We start from the raw sequence: 23,325 nt of genomic DNA on the forward strand, positions 1-23,325 counted from the left end.
CAATAACTTAGGGATTTCCATAAATCTGATGTTACAGTTTTATTTTTTCCCGACAACTCATTCCTCGAACGTAGTAAACAGAAATAATATACGACAATATCTATCAAAGGCCAAATTCAAATTAAGTTACGTCAGGAACAATAATCCACCAATGTAAACACTACCGTCCCCCTTTCCAGAAAAAATTTAAATCCTTTTAATTCATTGTTGACGTTAGGAGAAAATTTAACGTTTCGGTTAATGGAAAGCCATTATTCAGATTATTTGTAGCCTGGTCCAAACATCAAGATTCGACAATTAATGGAAGCCGTTAATGAAACAGACGCTCCGAAAGTCGAGCTCTACAAACGTGCACCAAATCCATATTGGTACACAATAAATGTGACACTAAAATGACTCCACTGTTTCCATTTCGGCACGAACTTCAGGGAAAAATACACCAGATTAGTTCCTTTGATCAACTACAAAAATATTGAAATTAGACGACGAATTTTAGTACCAATAACCCCTTCAATAACTTAGGGATTACCATAAATCTGATGTTACAATTTTATTTTTCCCCGACAACTCATTCCTCGAACGTAGTAAACAGAAATAATGTACGATAATATCTATCAAAGGCCAAATTCAAATTAAGTTACGTCTGGAGCAATAATCCACCAACGTAAACACTATCGTCCCCCTTTCCAGAAAAAATTTAAATCCTTTTAATTCATTGTTGACGCCAGGAGAAAACTTAACGTTTCGGTTAATGGAAAGCCATTATTCAGATTATTTGTGGCCAGGTCCAAACATCAAAATTCGACAATTAATGGAAGCCGTTAATGAAACAGACGCACCGAACGTCGAGCTCCACAAACGTGCACCAAATCCATATTTGTACACAATAAATATGACACTAAAATGACCCCACTGTTTCCATTTCGGCACAAACTTCATGGGAAAATATACCAGATTAGTTCCTTTGATCAACTATCAAAATATTGGAGTTGGACGACGAATTATAGTACCAATAACTCCTTCAATAACTTAGGGATTTCCATAAATATGATGTTACAGTTTTATTTTTCATCGACAAGTAATTCTTCGATCGTGGTAAATAGGAATAATGTACGATAATATCCATCAAAGGCCAAATTCAAATTAAGTTACGTCTGGAGCAATAATCCACCAACGTAAACACTATCGTCCCCCTTTACAAAGAAAAATTTAAATCCTTTCAATTCATTGTTGACGCCAGGAGAAAACTTAACGTTTCAGTTAATGGAAAGCCATTATTCAGATTATTTTTGGCCAGGTCCAAACATCAAGATTCGACAATTAATGGAAGCCGTTAATGAAACAGACGCTTCGAACGTCGAGCTCCACAAACGTGCACCAAATCCATGTTTGTACACAATAAATATGACACTAAAATAATTTCACTGTGTCCATTTCTGCACGAACTTCACGGAAAAATATACCAGATTAGTTCCTTTGATCAACTACCAAAATATTGAAGTTAGACGACGAATTTTAGTACCAATAACCCCTTCAATAACTTAGGGATTTCCATAAATCTGATGTTACAATTTTATTTTTCCCCGACAACTCATTCCTCGAACGTAGTAAACAGAAATAATGTACAATAATATCTATCAAAGGCCAAATTCAAATTAAGTTACGTCTGGAGCAATAATCCACCAACGTAAACACTATCGTCCCCCTATCTAAAGAAAAATTTAAATCCTTTCAATTCATTGTTGACGCCAGGAGAAAACTTAACGTTTCGGTTAAGGGAAAGCCATTATTCAGATTATTTTTGGCCAGGTCCAAACATCAAGATTCGACAATTAACGGAAGCCGTTAATGAAACAGACGCTCCGAACGTCGAGCTCCACAAACGTGCACCAAATCCATGTTTGTACACAATAAATATGACACTAAAATAATTTCACTGTGTCCATTTCTGCACGAACTTCAGGGAAAAATATACCAGATTAGTTCCTTTGATCAACTACCAAAATATTGGGGTTAGACGACGAATTTTTGTACCAATAACCCCTTTAATAACTTAGGGATTTCCATAAATCTGATGTTACAGTTTTATTTTTTCCCGACAACTCATTTCTCGAACGTAGTAAACAGAAATAATGTACGATAATATCTATCAAAGGCCAAAATCAAATTAAGTTACATCTGGAGCAATAATCCACCAACGTAAACACTATCGTCCCCCTATCTAAAGAAAAATTTAAATCCTTTCAATTCATTGTTGACGCCAGGAGAAAACTTAACGTTTCGGTTAAGGGAAAGCCATTATTCAGATTATTTTTGGCCAGGTCCAAACATCAAGATTCGACAATTAACGGAAGCCGTTAATGAAACAGACGCTCCGAACGTCGAGCTCCACAAACGTGCACCAAATCCATGTTTGTACACAATAAATATGACACTAAAATAATTTCACTGTGTCCATTTCTGCACGAACTTCAGGGAAAAATATACCAGATTAGTTCCTTTGATCAACTACCAAAATATTGGGGTTAGACGACGAATTTTTGTACCAATAACCCCTTTAATAACTTAGGGATTTCCATAAATCTGATGTTACAGTTTTATTTTTTCCCGACAACTCATTTCTCGAACGTAGTAAACAGAAATAATGTACGATAATATCTATCAAAGGCCAAAATCAAATTAAGTTACATCTGGAGCAATAATCCACCAACGTAAACACTATCGTCCCCCTATCTAAAGAAAAATTTAAATCCTTTCAATTCATTGTTGACGCCAGGAGAAAACTTAACGTTTCGGTTAAGGGAAAGCCATTATTCAGATTATTTTTGGCCAGGTCCAAACATCAAGATTCGACAATTAACGGAAGCCGTTAATGAAACAGACGCTCCGAACGTCGAGCTCCACAAACGTGCACCAAATCCATGTTGGTACACAATAAATATGACACTAAAATAATTTCACTGTGTCCATTTCTGCACGAACTTCAGGGAAAAATATACCAGATTAGTTCCTTTGATCAACTACCAAAATATTGAAGTTAGACGACGAATTTTAGTACCAATAACCCCTTCAATAACTTAGGGATTTCCATAAATCTGATGTTACAATTTTATTTTTCCCCGACAACTCATTCCTCGAACGTAGTAAACAGAAATAATGTACAATAATATCTATCAAAGGCCAAATTCAAATTAAGTTACGTCTGGAGCAATAATCCACCAACGTAAACACTATCGTCCCCCTATCTAAAGAAAAATTTAAATCCTTTCAATTCATTGTTGACGCCAGGAGAAAACTTAACGTTTCGGTTAAGGGAAAGCCATTATTCAGATTATTTGTGGCCAGGTTCAAACATCAAGATTCGACAATTAATGGAAGCCGTTAATGAAACAGACGCTCCGAAAGTCGAGCTCTATAAACGTGCACCAAATCCATATTGGTACACAATAAATGTGACACTAAAATGACTCCACTGTTTCCATTTCGGCACGAACTTCAGGAAAAAATACACCAGATTAGTTCCTTTGATCAACTACCAAAATATTGAAGTTAGACGACGAATTTTAGTACCAATAACCCGTTCAATAACTTAGGGATTACCATAAATCTGATGTTACAATTTTATTTTTCCCCGACAACTCATTCCTCGAACGTAGTAAACAGAAATAATGTACGATAATATCTATCAAAGGCCAAATTCAAATTAAGTTACGTCTGGAGCAATAATCCACCAACGTAAACATTATCGTCCCCCCTTTCCAAAGAAAAATTTAAATCCTTTTAATTCATTGTTTACGCCAGGAGAAAACTTAACGTTTCGGTTAATGGAAAACCATTATTCAGATTATTTGTGGCCAGGTCCAAACATCAAGATTCGACAATTAATGGAAGCCGTTAATGAAACAGACGCTCCGAAAGTGGAGCTCCACAAACGCTTACCAAATTCATATTTGTACACAATAAATGTGACACTAAAATGACTCCACTGTTTCCATTTCGGCACGAACTTTATGGAAAAATATACCAGATTAGTTCCTTTGATCAACTACCAAAATATTGGAGTTAGACGACGAATTTTAGTACCAATAACCTCTTCAATAACTTAGGGATTACCATAAATCTGATGTTACAGCTTTATTTTTCCCCAACAACTCATTCTTTGAACGTAGTAAACAAAAATAATGTGCAATAATATCTATCAAAGGCCAAATTCAAATTAAGTTACGTCTGGAGCAATAATCCACCAACGTAAACACTATCGTCCCCCTTTCCAAAGAAAAATTTAAATCCTTTCAATTCATTGTTCACGTCAGGAGAAAACTTAACGTTTCGGTTAATGGAAAACCATTATTCAGATTATTTGTGTCCAGGTCCAAACATCAAGATTCGACAATTAATGGAAGCCGTTAATGAAACAGACGCTCCGAACGTTGAGCTCCACAAACGTGCACCAAATCCATATTTGTACACAATAAATGTGACACTAAACTGACTCCACTGTTTCGATTTCGGCACGAACTTCATGGAAAAATATACCAGATTAGTTCCTTTGATCAACTACCAAAATATTGGAGTTAGACGACGAATTTTAGTACCAATAACCTCTTCAATAACTTAGGGATTACCATAAATCTAATGTTACAATTTTATTTTTCCCCGACAACTCATTCCTCGAACGTAGTAAACAGAAATAATGTACGATAATATCTATCAAAGGACAAATTCAAATTAAGTTACGTCTGGAGCAATAATCCACCAACGTAAACACTATCGTCCCCCTTTCCAAAGAAAAATTTAAATCCTTTTAATTCATTGTTTACGCCAGGAGAAAACTTAACGTTTCGGTGAATGGAAAACCATTATTCAGATTATTTGTGGCCAGGTCCAAACATCAAGATTCGACAATTAATGGAAGCCGTTAATGAAACAGACGCTCCGAAAGTCGAGCTCTATAAACGTGCACCAAATCCATATTGGTACACAATAAATGTGACACTAAAATGAGTCCACTGTTTCTATTTCGGCACAACCTTCATGGAAAAATATACCAGATTAGTTCCTTTGATCAACTACCAAAATATTGGGGTTAGACGACGAATTTTAGTACCAATAACCCCTTCAATAACTTAGGGATTTCCATAAATCTGATGTTACAGTTTTATTTTTTCCCGACAACTCATTCCTCGAACGTAGTAAACAGAAATAATATACGACAATATCTATCAAAGGCCAAATTCAAATTAAGTTACGTCAGGAGCAATAATCCACCAATGTAAACACTACCGTCCCCCTTTCCAGAAAAAATTTAAATCCTTTTAATTCATTGTTGACGTTAGGAGAAAATTTAACGTTTCGGTTAATGGAAAGCCATTATTCAGATTATTTGTAGCCTGGTCCAAACATCAAGATTCGACAATTAATGGAAGCCGTTAATGAAACAGACGCTCCGAAAGTCGAGCTCTACAAACGTGCACCAAATCCATATTGGTACACAATAAATGTGACACTAAAATGACTCCACTGTTTCCATTTCGGCACGAACTTCAGGGAAAAATACACCAGATTAGTTCCTTTGATCAACTATCAAAATATTGGAGTTGGATGACGAATTATAGTACCAATAACTCCTTCAATAACTTAGGGATTTCCATAAATATGATGTTACAGTTTTATTTTTCATCGACAAGTAATTCTTCGATCGTGGTAAATAGGAATAATGTACGATAATATCCATCAAAGGCCAAATTCAAATTAAGTTACGTCTGGAGCAATAATCCACCAACGTAAACACTATCGTCCCCCTTTACAAAGAAAAATTTAAATCCTTTCAATTCATTGTTGACGCCAGGAGAAAACTTAATGTTTCAGTTAATGGAAAGCCATTATTCAGATTATTTTTGGCCAGGTCCAAACATCAAAATTCGACAATTAATGGAAGCCGTTAATGAAACAGACGCTCCGAACGTCGAGCTCCACAAACGCTTACCAAATTCATATTTGTACACAATAAATGTGACACTAAAATGACTCCACTGTTTCCATTTCGGCACGAACTTCATGGAAAAATATACCAGATTAGTTCCTTTGATCAACTACCAAAATATTGGAGTTAGACGACGAATTTTAGTACCAATAACCTCTTCAATAACTTAGGGATTACCATAAATCTGATGTTACAGCTTTATTTTTCCCCAACAACTCATTCTTTGAACGTAGTAAACAAAAATAATGTACAATAATATCTATCAAAGGCCAAATTCAAATTAAGTTACGTCTGGAGCAATAATCCACCAACGTAAACACTATCGTTCCCCTTTCCAAAGAAAAATTTAAATCCTTTCAATTCATTGTTCACGTCAGGAGAAAACTTAACGTTTCGGTTAATGGAAAACCATTATTCAGATTATTTGTGGCCAGGTCCAAACATCAAGATATGACAATTAATGGAAGCCGTTAATGAAACAGACGCTCCGAAAGTGGAGCTCCACAAACGTGCACCAAATCCATATTTGTACACAATAAATGCGACAATAAAATAACTCCGCCGTTTTCATTTCTACATTTCGCATTCATACTTGGGTACGTGTTCTTTATTATCGCGAAAGCTTTGTTTTCCCTCAAGCCTCGGCGAAATAATAGGCTTTGTTCCCGAGATGGTATTAAACTATTTCGATAAACGAAGCAAAAATAGTAAACTCCAGCGATGACGTGACGAGTCTCCCGACCGACGAAATAATTATGCGCCGTGAAGTTTTGGCAATTGACAGATATTGCGTTAAATTAATTCCCGTCGTACGTCCCGTTAAAGTGGCTCGCGGTCAATTATCGGCACGTGAAAGTGACAATTATTGCCGCCTCCGACGCAACGTTGATATACGATGCATTATTCGAGTCAATTGTAACGGGCCCCGCTCAAAGTTGCCGTTGCGTTTTGTATGTTGTCCGGTTCAGTTAAGGAAATAAACGATTTTCCCGGTCCGACTGGCTCTGGAGCATAATAAATCTCGGGGCCAAATTGAAACTCCCAACCGCAACCTGATGTTGGCGGGCATAAAAATTTGCGCCAAGCTTTCAAACATGATTTAGTGTAGTATTTTACAACTCACAAATTGTGAAAATATTAATATCTTAGATTATGTGGAGGTTTCCTTCTAATTCCAACTTCTACTCACCGAAGATTTACTTCCAAGCTACTTATGAGTTGTTTCCATTAATAAATAATCATTAATTTCGGCTTGTTTGCTTTGGTGGTTGAATTAAAAGTATATTAAAAAATACTGTTGCATTTATGGGCCCAAATTAAAGAGTGGAGGCGACGTAATTTTTAATTAAGATTTCATTTCAACCATCTGTTACACTATTTTAACACCTTTTCAGGGTACATAAATTTAGTAGGAAATGTTGATTACAATGTTCTGACTGCATTATAATTCTGTAAATTCTGTAAACCTGTTCTTTGTTTTAAAAGCAGATACATATTTACTGTGCTGTAAAAACATTTGAGTGGGACATTTAATTTATCGTTTTTTTTAATAATGTATATTGTATTTAATAATAATAATAATGTTAATCTACCAATTTACTATCTGTATATTTTGTAATTGGGGAACTAGTTTTGTAAGTTATGTGTACTTTTATATTATTACAATATGTGTAATAAATATTTTGCCAGCATCAATATTTATGTACGTTTTACATTTTATGTGAGCACTAAAAATAATTTTAATTACTGAACAAATTTTACAATTATTTAATACAGAAACTGACCCACTAAGTAAACAAATTAATAAATTAATAAAATAATTTACTGAAACACTTTGGAAAACACAACAATTTTAATCATGTACATAATTTTTAATTTTGTAAATATAGCATTAATTAGTGCACTGTAATTCAACTTGTAATAATAATTATAATAATAAAAAATCAGTCAGTTACCACTTGAGAAAAACTTAATATAATTTTATTTCTTTCAACAAATTACGTGATTTAATCAAAAGTAGGGGCCAAAATTTATTAAAATAATTTAAATGCACTCTTATCTTTAATCAATCTTTAAATATTTGGATTACAGAAATTAAATAACGAGATATTCAAAACTTCAAAACTAATTTATATTATTTATTTAGAAGTATTTTAATTTAATATTCGATTATCCAAAAAGGCAAATATATAATGGATTGTTCGAATAATTATATATGTCCATAGACTATTTTTATAAAAATGAAAATATGATTTGATTTATTTTAACTGAATAACGAAATTTAATCAAAACATTTATTATTCAGTAATTAAAATAAATAAATTAGACCTTTATAAAAAGTTTTGATATCAAGATTTTTTATTTTTATTTGTATAATTAATTAATTTATTAATTAATTATACAAATAAATAATAATTTAATTATTTTTTTTATTATGACATAATACTATACAATTAAATGTTTAAATTTCTTTAAATAAAATATTCTACTATAATCTTTAAATTCTCCAATAAATTAATTTTATAAAATTCAAATTATCAATATTTTTATTATTCGAATTAAATAATGAGATTTAATTAAAACATTTATTAAAACAAATTTAACATCTAATTGAAATAAAATGTAATTAAATTTCAATATTTGTTTGATTTGATTTATTTTTATTGAATAACGAATTGTTTTCCTAAAATTCGAATTATAAATATTTGATTTATTAGAATTGAATAATGAGATTTAATCGAAACCTTTATTAAAAAATATTTAATATGTTAATTGAAATTACAATATTTTTGGTATAAACTAATTTTTATTATTTATTTACTATGACTTAATATTTTATATATATATATATATATATATATATATATATATATATATATATTTCAAAGTAAAGTACACTAAAGCCAATTAAATGCATACATCAAATAATAAAAAATAAATTAAATGTTCATAAAACACTTTTAAATTTCAAGATATTTTAATTTTTTATTTTAACTTAATATTTGAATATTCAAAAAATCAAATATGTATTGCAATATTCGAATAATTAATCCACATAAATTATTTTTATAAAAATCAAATTGATTTATTTTAATTAAATAACGAAATTTAATAAAAAAATTTATTATTCTGTAATTAAAATAAAATAAATTAGATGTTTTTAAAAAAAAAAAGTTTTGATTTCAAGATTTTTTATTTTTATTTGTATAAATTATAGATTAAAAAGGGTAAAATTTCGAATGTAAATTAATCAAAAACTCAAATAAATCGTTTTCCTGAAATACGAATTATAAATATTTGATTTATTCAAATTGAATAATGAGGTTTAATCAAAAAAATTATTAAAACATATTTAATATGTTAATTAAAATAAAATTTAACTAAATTTCAATATTGTTAATGTAAACTGATTTTTATTATTTATTTATTAAAAATACTCTAAAGCCAATTAAATTCATTCATTAAATTAAAAAATAAATAAATTAAATGTTCATAAAACACTAAATTTTTTATTTTTTTATTTTAACTCAATATTTGAATACTCAGAAAGTCAAATATGTATTGGAATATTCGAATAATTAAATATCCCCATAAATTATTTTTATAAAAATCAAAATTTGATTTATTTTAATTGAATAACGAAATTTAATCAAAACATTTATTATTCAGTAAACTAATTTTTATTATTTATTTACTATGACTTAATATTTTATATATATATATATATATATATATATATATATATATATATATATATATATATATTTCAAAGTAAAGTACACTAAAGCCAATTAAATGCATACATCAAATAATAAAAAATAAATTAAATGTTCATAAAACACTTTTAAATTTCAAGATATTTTAATTTTTTATTTTAACTTAATATTTGAATATTCAAAAAATCAAATATGTATTGCAATATTCGAATAATTAATCCACATAAATTATTTTTATAAAAATCAAATTGATTTATTTTAATTAAATAACGAAATTTAATAAAAAAATTTATTATTCTGTAATTAAAATAAAATAAATTAGATGTTTTTAAAAAAAAAAAGTTTTGATTTCAAGATTTTTTATTTTTATTTGTATAAATTATAGATTAAAAAGGGTAAAATTTCGAATGTAAATTAATCAAAAACTCAAATAAATCGTTTTCCTGAAATACGAATTATAAATATTTGATTTATTCAAATTGAATAATGAGGTTTAATCAAAAAAATTATTAAAACATATTTAATATGTTAATTAAAATAAAATTTAACTAAATTTCAATATTGTTAATGTAAACTGATTTTTATTATTTATTTATTAAAAATACTCTAAAGCCAATTAAATTCATTCATTAAATTAAAAAATAAATAAATTAAATGTTCATAAAACACTAAATTTTTTATTTTTTTATTTTAACTCAATATTTGAATACTCAGAAAGTCAAATATGTATTGGAATATTCGAATAATTAAATATCCCCATAAATTATTTTTATAAAAATCAAAATTTGATTTATTTTAATTGAATAACGAAATTTAATCAAAACATTTATTATTCAGTAATTAAAATAAAACAAATTACACGTCAATAAAAAAAATTTGATTTCAAAATTTTTTATTTTTATTTGTATAAATTGTACCTTAAAAAATTGTAAAATTTTGGATGTAAACTAGTAAAAAAATCAAATAAATCGTTTTCTTAAAATTCCAATTATTAACATTTATTGAATTTTGTCAACTGAACTACCAATGACAATCAAATATCTATATACACAGAAACGACATTACTTTCCAGTCTCCCTAATATAATTTTATAGACTTATTCTAATATTAAATTACATTAATTTATTTAATTTTATTATTTTAATTTACTAGAAAATCGTAACAGACGTAAATAAAAGTCTTTGTCATAAATTCCCTTAATAAGTTAAGCTTAGATTGTTGTCTGATTTACTCCAATTAATTTATTTAATGTATCACATTTACATAATACTCATTGAAATTGCATTTATCGCATTCGAAATCACATTAAAATCTCGGGTATAAAGTGCTCGAATGGGAATCTCTTTAGGAGCTTAAGAAAACATTTGAGCAGTTCGGATATTCGAACAACGAAACAGCCCTTAAGCAACTCCACTTATTATGTCAATTTATGCCGCTGAATGTAGACAAGCAAACACTCCCGGGATAATCCTGGCATTAGACAAGTAAATTTCCTATAAACCGTACGCCTCACGAAACCCGAAAACTATCATCTCTAATTGATTATTTCAACGCACTGTTCCCATTATTACGCCACCGACGACGTGAACCTTCGAAAAAAAAATTATTTCCGGGGTCCCAATCTAATTTTCCTGCCGGGTTTTTAATGTGAAAGCAATTCTCTGCCTCCTGTATATTGTAGCGGGCCCGGGAATGGGGGTTCGATGGGAATTAGAGTGGTTTTTAGGACGGAGCGATCATGTCGAGGGTCGTTTCGACTCCCTCAGCCCAAGAATAACATTGTTGAGACTGGATCTGGGAGTCGAAGGGGACGCGTAAATCCTCATGATTGATTTCGGCGGAATGGAGGTGAGATTAAGTAGATCAATTGGTTAACGTTACTTCGGAACTGGTAACTGACGTCTTTTGTACACTAATATACTCGATAATATAGTAAAATTAATTAAATTAAATATGCTTTTTACTTGACAACAGATTATCATAATTATAATGCAGTTAGAAGGTTGTAATAAATTTATTTTAAAAAATTTATGTATGTATTATAGTAAAATTAATTAAATTGTATACATTTAACATTAAATAAACTATCAGCAAAAAATAAAGTATATAAGAAGTACATAAAATAAAAATACAACACTATATTTTTCCTTTTCCTTCAACTTTTTAGAATAATTCTATTTATAGTAACCTAAACTTAAAATTCCACATTTGGATACACACCCCGGATATATGGATGTATTTCATTCAGTCCCGCATAAAAGTTATAGGGAAACATAATAAACATCGAGGCGAAGGAAATATTCTTGACAACGTATTTAAAATGCACACGTCATAACTTCCCGTAAAATATAAATACATAAAACATATTTAATTTTCCCGAAAATAAAAATTGAAACCATAACAAAAATTGCCCTCCAACTGTAAAGTTTTTTGTGAAGCCGTAAAATCATTTGAAGTTTTCATATTCATACGTTAAAGTTCTTGATTTCAAATTCATAGGTAACTAAAACTGGATTACTGCGGAAAATATGGAAATCAGTGTGAATTACTGGCCGTACTGGAACGCTCGAACACGTCCATTAGTCTTTGTCGAAAAACTTACAGCCACGCTTTTTAGTCATTATCGTAATTGCGACGAATGATATAAAAAGGAATTCGTGTCTGTCTTCTTCACATACTTAGACAAAAAGCAGTTATAAATAGCGATCAAAGTAATGGAAAATAGTAATTTTGTTTCGTGTTGTCGGTCGGGCGACGATTTCACAATTTTAAAATTTCTCGGCCCATTGGACCGGTCACTGTACGCTGTGCAGATCAGTTGAAGCGATAGGGCTGGATAGTCTGGTCATATTTGGGGTAAAAGGGAAAATGCACCAGAACCATGTGCACGGAATTTTAAATTTTAAACAACCTATATTCCGGTGAAATGTTACAAAGAACACTTCAAAATCAATATTGGTGCTGACAAAACTGATATAAATTCGATGAGCAACTATTTGAAAACAGAATATTGAATATTGGCGATAAGAATTTTGTGGTAATAATGGAGTTCTTTCTGTTCTGGACTTATTTTTAAAACAAATTAATATTTTAAGTAAACGCATGTATAATGTATAAATATTATGAAGTAGTTTCTCCAGGTGTACAAAGTGTTTCTAAAATAGATAGTAAAAATTTGGAAGTAGGTTGAACACGTCCAATAATGGAGAAAATTTAATCTTTTTCTACTTTTTGTTCTGAAGAAAATAATGCCCTCAAATTTATATTTCAGAAATTGTTTTTTCCCATATTTCTTTAAAATTTGGCCCAATTGTATTAAAATTTGATATGTATTGTCCTGAAATACATATAAAGGGGACAGGAAAATAATATCACTTTCTTACATTAAAGGACGATAAGAATTCAGAATTGGTTCATAATTTCAGGCAATATTGGTACTCACATGATACTGCAAGTTTCAAATCTATATCTGATAACGTTTCCAAATAAATAAAAGAATACTGAAAATCAGTAAAAATTGTTATTCTCAGCACCTTGTGAATCGATTGATCTAAAGAAATCTTTTGGTGCATGATGGTAGCTTCTAGGGAAAAAAGTAAAAGCTATATCTGTTCATAAAAACCTTAAAAAAGACGTGGTTATTTTCTTAATTTTGATTTTTAACCATAAATAACGATAAAAATATGAACTAAACGTTACGTCACATTGAAAAAAATTAAAAATGGATTTTTTACTCAAAAATCATAAAAAGAAATATATATATATATATATATATATATATATATATAAGATTTTTTAAAATATTCAAATATGTTTTAAATAATATAATAAATAATAATATTATGCATTTTTTAATATTTAAATATAACTACAAACACTTGATTTTTTAAATTTCAACATTTTAACATAATTTTTAATTTTTTTAATTTTCTTTATTATTAATAATAAATTTTTTAGAGCATTTTTATAATTAAAGAAATTTAATTTTTTTTAATTATAATATTCTTAAATTTCTCATTCAATTTTCGATAAAATTATGAGCTTAGGGAATTTTACTCAAAAATCATAAAAAGAAATCGATTTTTAGAGCAAAAAATCTGTTTTTAAACCACATTTTCAATTTTTTTTTGCCACTAATTATATGTTATATAAGATTTTTTAAAATATTCAAATATGTTTTAAATAATACAATAAATAATAATATTATGCATCTTTTAATATTTAAATATAACTACAAACACTTGATTTTTTTTAAATTTTAACATTTTTAACATTAATTTTTAATTTTTTTAATTTTCTTTATTATCAATAATAAATTTTTTTATACCATTTTTATAATTAAAGAAATTTAATTATTTTTTAATTATAATATTCTTGAATTTCTCATTCAATTTTCGATAAAATTATGAGCTTAAGGATTTTTTTAAAATGGTACGGTAACATTGAAAAAAATTAAAAATCGATTTTCTACTCAAAAATCATAAAAAGAAATCGATTTTTGGAGCAAAAAATCTGTTTTTAAACCAAATTTTCAATTTTTTTTTGCCACTAATTATAAGTTATATATTTTCGATAAAATTATGAGCTTAGAGAATTTTTTAAAATAGTACGGTAACATTGAAAAAAAATTAAAAAACGATTTTTTACTCAAAAATCATAAAAAGAAATCGATTTTTAGAGCAAAAAATATATTTTTAATCCACATTTTCAATTTTTTTGCCACTAATTATATATTAAATATATAAAATTTTTTAAAATATTCAAATGTGTTTTAAATAATATAATAAATAATAATATTATGCATTTTTTAATATTTAAATATAACTACAAACACTTGATTTTTTTTTTAATTTTAACATTTTAACATAATTTTTAATTTTTTTAATTTTCTTTATTATTAATAATAAGTTTTTTAGAGCATTTTTATAATTAAAGAAATTTAATTTATTTTTTTAATTATAATATTCTTGAATTTCTCATACAATTTTCGATAAAATTATGAGCTTAGGGAATTTTTTAAAACGGTACCTCACATTGAAAAAAATTAAAAATCGATTTTTTACTAAAAAAATCATAAAAAAAAATCGATTTTTAGAACAAAAAATCTGTTTTTAAACCAAATTTTCTATTTTTTTTGCCACTAATTATAAGTTATATATTTTCGATAAAATTATGAGCTTAGAGAATTTTTTAAAATAGTACGGTAACATTGAAAAAAAATTAAAAAACGATTTTTTACTCAAAAATCATAAAAATAAATCGATTTTTAGAGCAAAAAATCTATTTTTAATCCACATTTTCAATTTTTTTGCCACTAATTATATATTAAATATATAAAATTTTTTAAAATATTCAAATGTGTTATAAATAATATAATAAATAATAATATTATGCATTTTTTAATATTTAAATATAACTACAAACACTTGATTTTTTTAAATTTTAACATTTTAACATAATTTTTAAATTTTTTAATTTTCTTTATTATTAATAATAAGTTTTTTTAGAGTATTTTTATAATTAAAGAAATTTAATTTTTTTTAATTATAATATTCTTGAATTTCTCATTCAATTTTCGATAAAATTATGAGCTTAGGGAATTTTTTAAAACGGTACGCCACATTGAAAAAAAATAAAAATCGATTTTTTACTCAAATATCATAATAAGAAATTGATTTTTAGAGCAAAAAATCTGGTTTTAAACCAGATTTTCAATTTTTTTGCCACTAATTATATATTAAATATATAAGATTTTTTAAAATATTCAAATGTGTTTTAAATAATATAATAAATAATAATATTATACATTTTTTTAACATAGTTTTTAATTTTTTTAATTTTCATTATTTTTAGAACGAAAAATCTATTTTTAATCCACATTTTCAATTTTTCTGCGACTAATTATATGTTACACACGTTTAACAATCTTTTTGTATAAAATATTTCAATTGAACTCCATTTTTTGTGTTAATTTTTAATATTATTTTTTCTAAATAGCATATTTTTTACTAAGATAAATTTTATCATCGCTGTTAAAAAGAAAAATTTTCATTAAAGTTTAATCTCTAAATCCACCAAAAAGAAATTTGTTTCACGTCTTCATTTATATTTCACTTTAATTTACCGTCCTAATCTTCCTGCCTAAACACACACCCTTAATACGCACTGTATCAAAATTTCAATTTCGCCTTAAATATTCCCCGGAGTTTTTATGATCAAGAAAAGGGGCGACCGCAGTGACATGGAATTTCACGTCCGAGATTTTACATAAAAATGCGATTTCCAGTGTCTTGTTGGCTATGTAATTTACCGGTAACACACTTCGCAAAGTAGTTTTTATATTAACTCGACGTCGTATTAAAAAGTTCCAAAGTAACTACAATGAGCTTATTATGTTTAATTTTCATAAATTTCCCGCACTAAGACAGTTAACTTCAACTTTATTAGGAACGATATTGCTTGTGTGGCGATATGACACCCGTTTTACGACAGGAACTTTAAAGAATAAATTAATTAGTTAATTAGTTCTGTTTTAGTAAGTAAAATTCATCGCTTGCAACGTGCGAAATGTGGGGAAATCGTCCTGAATTTTAGTTAAACGATAAAGTTTGGTCGGGCGAAAACTTATGCACACAAGTTACAGCCGACGAAATACAAAGTGGCGTCTTACCTTTGAGGACAATAAACTTAAATGTTTGGAATTTGACTTCTGCAACGTATTTACTCGACAAACCTAGTTATACGCTGACAAAAAATAAATAGATGTAACATCACGAGAAATGTACAGTTGCTAAAATGTAAATATTTCAATCCTCTACGCCGAATTACTTTTAGTTTGAGTGCTCTTAAATTTTTTTCCAGTTGGATGCGGTCGGACTATCGGAGGAAGGGGATGAAATTCGGTCCGATCCATACGTAGTAATCTTGGATGTATCTATTAGGAGTAGATGGGAACCCTCAAAATTTAGTTTACATTCAGCCATCTATTTCAAACGTCACACTTCCAGACGAAGTCATCTGCATATTATGTTATATCGTTTTGTCTGATCCCTGCTTTTTTTCTTTAACATATTAAGATTAAACAATTTATGAGGATTCATTAATTTCAAGTCAAATAGTACAATAAATATACCAGATGTCCTAAAGTGATTGATTTTAGCTGTTACGGGTATTTCTAAACCAAATAAAAGAAAACTAAATTACATTTGATATATCTGACCATTTCTGAAATATTTATGAAAAGTGCCATTTGCAAAATTTCAACAAGTATAATGACTTTATTTATTTATTATTATTTTACTTTGATAAATATGAAAAACAACCTTTTTCAAAATTTTAAATACTTGCCTAGATTCACCTTTTCTGTTTCAATATCAATCAAATTGAGACAGCCTGTATATATTCATTTAACAAGTTATACAGTGTGTACCCCATTTTCTTTGTAATTTTATTAAAAATATATAACTTAACTTAATTATATATTTTATTTTATTAAGTTAAAATTATTAATTTTATAATTTTTAATTTTTTAATCTTATTATCATTAATAATAAGTTTTTAAGAATATTTTTATAATTAAAGAGTTTTAACTTTTTTAAAAAATAATATTCTTAATATTTTCTAATATTTATGCAAAAATATGTAAGAATTTTTAAAATATTCAAATGTGTATTAAATAATATGATAAATAATAATATTATACATTTTATAATATTTAAAAATAACTTTATTTAAATTTTTTAAATTTTAACATTTTAACATAATTTTTAATTTTTTTAATCTTCATTATTATCAATAATATATTATTCAGAATATTAATATAATTAAAGACATTTAAATATTTTTTAATTATAATATTCTTATAAATTTCTTATATTTATGCAAAATGTGTAAGATTTTTTAAAATATTTAAATGTTTTTTAAATAATATAATAAATAATAATATTATAAATTTTATAATGTTTAAAAATAATTACAAAAACTTGATTGTTTTAAATTTTAACATAATATTTAATTGTTTTAATCTTCATTATTATTAATAATTAGTTTTTTAGAATATTTTTGTAATTAAAAAGATTTAATTTTTTTTTAATTATAATATTCTTATAATTTTCTAATATCTATGCAAAAATTTGTAAGATTTTTTAAAATATTCAAATGTGTATTAAATAATATGATAAATAATAATATTATACATTTTATAATATTTAAAAATAATTTTATTTAAATTTTTTAAATTTTAACATTTTAACATAATTTTTAACTTTCTTAATCTTCATTATTATCAATAATATATTATTCAGAATATTAACATAATTAAAGACATTTAAATATTTTTTAATTATAATATTCTTATAAATTTCTTATATTTATGCAAAATGTGTAAGATTTTTTAAAATATTTAAATGTGTTTTAAATAATATAATAAATAATAATATTATACAGTTTATGATATTTAAAAATAACTACAAAAACTTGATTTTTTTTTTAAATTTTAACATTTGAATATAATTTTTAATTTTTTTTAATCTTCATTATTATTAATAATAAGTTTTTTCAGAATATTGTTACAATTAAAGGGATTTATTTTTTTTTTATTATAATATTCTTATAATTTTCTAATATTTATGCAAAAATTTGTAAAATTTTTTAAAATATTTAAATGTGTTTTAAATAATATAATAAATAATAATATTATACATTTTATGATATTTAAAAATAACTACAAAAACTTGATTTTTTTTTAAATTTTAACATTTTAATATAATTTTTAATTTTTTCAATCTTCATTATTATTAATAATAAGTTTTTCAGAATATTTTTATAATTAAAGAGATTTAATTTTTTTATTATAATATTCTTATAATTTTCTAATATTTATGCAAAAATTTGTAAGATTTTTTAAAATATTCAAATATGTTTTAAATAATATAATAAATAATAATAGTACACATTTTATGATATTTAAAATTAACTACAAAAACTCGATTTTTTTTAAATTTTAACATTTTAATATAATTTTTAATTTTTTTATTCTTCATTATTATTAATAATAAGTTTTTCAGAATATTTTTATAATTAAAGAGATTTAATTTTTTTTTTATTCTTATAATTTTCTAATATTTATGCAAAATTTGTAAGAGTTTTTAAATTATTTAAATGTCTTTTAAATTATATAATAATTAATAATATTATACATTTTATAATATTTAAAAATAACTACAAAAACTTTTTTTAATTTTAACATTTTGATATAATTTTTTATTTCTTTAATCTTCATTATCATTAATAATAAATTTTTCAGAATATTTTTATAATTAAAAAGATTTAATTTTTTTTAATTATAATATTCTTATAATTTTCTAATATTTATGCAAAATTTATAAGATTTTTTAAAATATTCAAATGTGTTTTAAATTCTTTTATTTGAATTTTAAAAATTAGTTATTAATTTTTACAATAATATATTACTACTTTTATACTATTTCATTTAATTTACATTACGAATATTCTAAAGATAACGATATAATAACTATGCAATCTTTTGTGTCATTAACACATTGTATAATATTGTGAAGAACCAAATAAATTACTAATTATTACAATTTTGTTAAAAATATTGCACGTTTAACTAAATTAAAAACACTAAACTTAAAATAGTGTGATATAAAAATGATTTTTTCTGCTGAACCTTACCAAATTTAAATTGAAATTTAGGACAATCCACAATTGTTTGGCTTGTTTAATTATTAAACATTGTTAATTAAACTTAAATAATTGGTAACCAAAACTGAAACTTTGATTAATATGCATAAACTGATTCAAAAGTGTAATAGGAATTTTCAAGAGACTTAAAATCAATTAAATACAGAAACGTTATCCTCCATCTTCGTCAGTATTTATCATATTTAGCCAAAAGTTCTCGAGAAGAGATTACCGAGTGAAACTTTGCAAATTACCAAACTATTTCAATATTTCAACGCAGCTTCTAATTGCACTCGCGAGATATTTCAAAACGGCGCATAGTTTCTATATATAATAATAAACAGGCGCCGGAAGTGCTAAAACAACAATAACTAATACATCATTGAGTCAATAACGTTGTAAATAGTTATGGCATTATTCGAATTGTTCAACACATCCTGCCTCGAATTTAGTACGTTAATCATCGATGTATTTTGCATATTAATAATTATTATTCGGAGCCTTTGATGCGCAAGTGCCTTATGAATTAAAACGTTGTTTACTGTCCTTTATTATTGAATTGTCAAAATAATTTATTACAGTAATGGTCGCACAGCAAATAACGAACGTTATTCGGGTCGAATGGGATGAATAATTTGCAACGTAAAATTATTTTTCACTGGCAATTCGAAGGAATTTAAGGCGTTGTTCAAGTCGTTCCTTTTATTAATTTCCATTATTTTCTTATCCCTTTCTTTTCACATGTTCGCAGTGAATTTCCCTCCTCAGAAATGAATGGCTGGAGATTGAAGGGATTTTCCCCAGCGCCATAGTAAGAAAAATATCATTATGATTTCAAAGATTTATATTATGTAAATCTCTTTCGACGATAGAACGCACAAATATCGAATTGCAATTTATCTTGACGTATCACTCGAGCAAATCGAATTAAAACACTCGATTCAGTTAATATTTGCAGTGGAGGCGGCAATTTGATTTTCGGCATAAACACGTCACCCTTCCCTGGCAAACGTCGTCGCCCAAATCCGATCGGCGAAAGTTGATTTTAATACTCACTACTTGATATAATTGCGACGGATTTCCATTTCATGTCGGCGACCGCCTTCGAAAATCCCCTCGCGATCGTCCCCACCGAAGGGCTGGATCTTGTCGGGTCGGGCACGGCGTCCCCGTCGATTTGCCTCATGTCCTGTAAGACAAATACAAATTTTGCTTGCATCAAACATGTTGGAACGGGTGGAAAAAAGGAGAGGCCAAATTAAACTGTGTCTGGTTGTAAATCAAGTTAATCCGTCCATTAGTATATTTCGCCGGGCTTCATTACATTAGAGTCGGACCGGCGGGATTTTTGTTTCCAATTTTTGCGTCCCTAAGATATAAATTCGGTACTGTCGTGTCTAGTTTTGTTTTCTTCAATCGATTTAGGGACGTGTCTCGCGTTCATTGGGCTAATTGTATAATTGCGAACGTATCAATTTTTTTACGTTTCAGTTTCAAGAAATTAACAAAATATATGAAAAGTATATAAAATGTATTTAAAAACAAAAGTGCATAACTAATCAATCAATCAGGTTTAATTTTATGATATTTAATTATTTTTAACATCTGTCATGTATTCAAATTTTCAACTCTATTTTAAATAATACAATATATAATAATCTAATATTTTGATATAAATTTATTTTATTAAATTTAAACTAAATGAAATCACATAATTTGTATTTTTAACTTTACTTCTAATTAAAATTTTCTTCTCTATGTTATCCATAAATTTTTAATTTTGTCACATATGGATTTTAAAAATGAAATATTAACTAATTTTCAGAACAATATATTTTTATTATTGTAGGAATTAAGAAAAAAATCAACTATCTCTAATCTTTCTAATTTTTAGAAAATGTTTAATATTCATTTTTATTAATAATATTTCATTTTTCAGCATATTTTTGTAATTAGAATTTTAATTATTTTTAATTATCCAGTTCTTTTAAATTATAAAAATTTATTTTTCAACAATGTATTAAAAATTTTCAAAAATGTTAATTATATATTTATTATATTTAAGGGAAACTTGTGTCTAATATAAACTTCTATTTTCATATTATTTATAAACTTTAAATTTTTCATATTGATTAAAAATTAATTATTAATTATTAATTTTAAAATTAATTATTAATTTCCATAGATTTTTATTACAATTTGTGGGACATTTTTAAATGTTCATTTAAATAATAAAATCTTAGTATTTTACAATATTTAAAAATAACTACAAAAAACTTTTACACTTTTTTATAATTTTTTTTGAAATTATAGCAATTTTTATAATACTCATAATTTTTTAATATTTACACAAAATTAATTTATTAAATTAAATTTATAGAAATTTATTTTTAACAGTGTACTTAAAATTAAATTAAAATATTAAATATATATTTTAAGGGGGTAAATTCTTATATAAAATTAATTTTCTTAGTTATGTCATTAATTAATTTTTAATTTTTTTCATATTTTTAATTTTTCAAAATTAAATATTAATTTTCAGAACAATTTATTATAATTTGTGGAATCTTATAAAACATTTTAAATATTATAATAAATAATATTTTTATGTATTTTATAATATTTAAAAATAACTAAGAAAATTTGAATTTTACTCATTTTTTTAATTTAGCAATTATTATTTTTTAATATACATTATTTTTAATTATTTAATTTTTATATTTTTTAATATTTATACACAAATTAATTTATATATTTAATTTATTAAAATTATTTTTCAACAATGTATTATAAATTATAAAAAATGTTAAATATATATTATTTTTAAAGGAGTATCTAAAATTTTCTTGTTTATGTTAATTATTAATTTTCACAACTACATATTATTATAATTTGTAATATTTCTTAAATCTTTTAAATAAATATAAAAACTTGAAATTTACACATTTTTTGATAATCTTTCTGAAATTTTAATTTTTTAACATCCATTATTGTTAATTAATTTACATATTTAATTTACTAAAATTTTATAAATTTATTTTTAAAGGAGTACTTGTAATTTTCTAAACTAAAATTTTCTTCATAATGTTATAATGCATTTTCAATTTTTTCACACTTGAATTTTAAAATTAAATATTAATTAATAATTTTCACAACTGTATTTAAAATTTTCGGCTCTCTTTTAAGTAATATTTTTATGTATTTTATAATATTTAAAAATAACTAAAAAAATTTGAATTTTACTCTTTTTTTATTTAGCAATTTTTATTACTTTTTATATACATTATTTTTATTTATATAATTCTTATATTTTTCTAATATTTATAGACAAATTAATTTATATATTTAATTTATTAAAATTATTGTTCAACAATGTATTATAAATTATAAAAAATGTTGAATATATATATTATTTTTAAAGGGGTATCTGTAATTTTCTAATCTAAAATTTTCTTCGTTATGTTAATTATTAATTTTCACAACTGCATAATATTATAATTTGTAATATTTATTAAATCTTTTAAATAAATATAAAAACTTGAAATTTACACATTTTTTATAATCTTTCTGAAATTTTAAATTTTCAACATCCATTATTGTTAATTAATTCACATATTTAATTTACTAAAATTTTATAAATTTCTGAAATTTTAAATTTTCAACATCCATTATTGTTAATTAATTCACCTATTTAATTTACCAAAATTTTATAAATTTATTTCTCAACAATGTATTGTAAATTATAAAAAAATTTTAAATATATATTATTTTTAAATAGGCACTTATAATTTTCTAAGCTAAAATTTTTTTCATAATGTTATAATAAATTTTCAATTTTTTCACACTTGAAGTTTAAAATTAAATATTAATTAATAATTTTCACAACTGTATTTAAAATTTTCGGCTCTCTTTTAAGTAATA

The 23,325-nt window shown here is 25.3% G+C and overlaps 1 protein-coding gene across 1 annotated transcript in view; it reads right to left on the bottom strand.

Annotated features, from left to right (window-relative positions):
- Window positions 1–23,325, bottom strand: part of LOC109600478 (retinal guanylyl cyclase 2) — a 176,264-nt gene that overhangs the window by 107,211 nt on the left and 45,728 nt on the right. Inside the window, exon 4 of the mRNA XM_049966423.1 lies at window positions 20,461–20,593. Coding sequence (XP_049822380.1) covers window positions 20,461–20,593 — 133 coding nt within the window. The remainder of the gene's footprint in view (window positions 1–20,460; window positions 20,594–23,325) is intronic.

This window comes from Aethina tumida, chromosome 4 (assembly GCF_024364675.1).
Source record: "Aethina tumida isolate Nest 87 chromosome 4, icAetTumi1.1, whole genome shotgun sequence".
NCBI lineage: Eukaryota > Metazoa > Arthropoda > Insecta > Coleoptera > Nitidulidae > Aethina > Aethina tumida.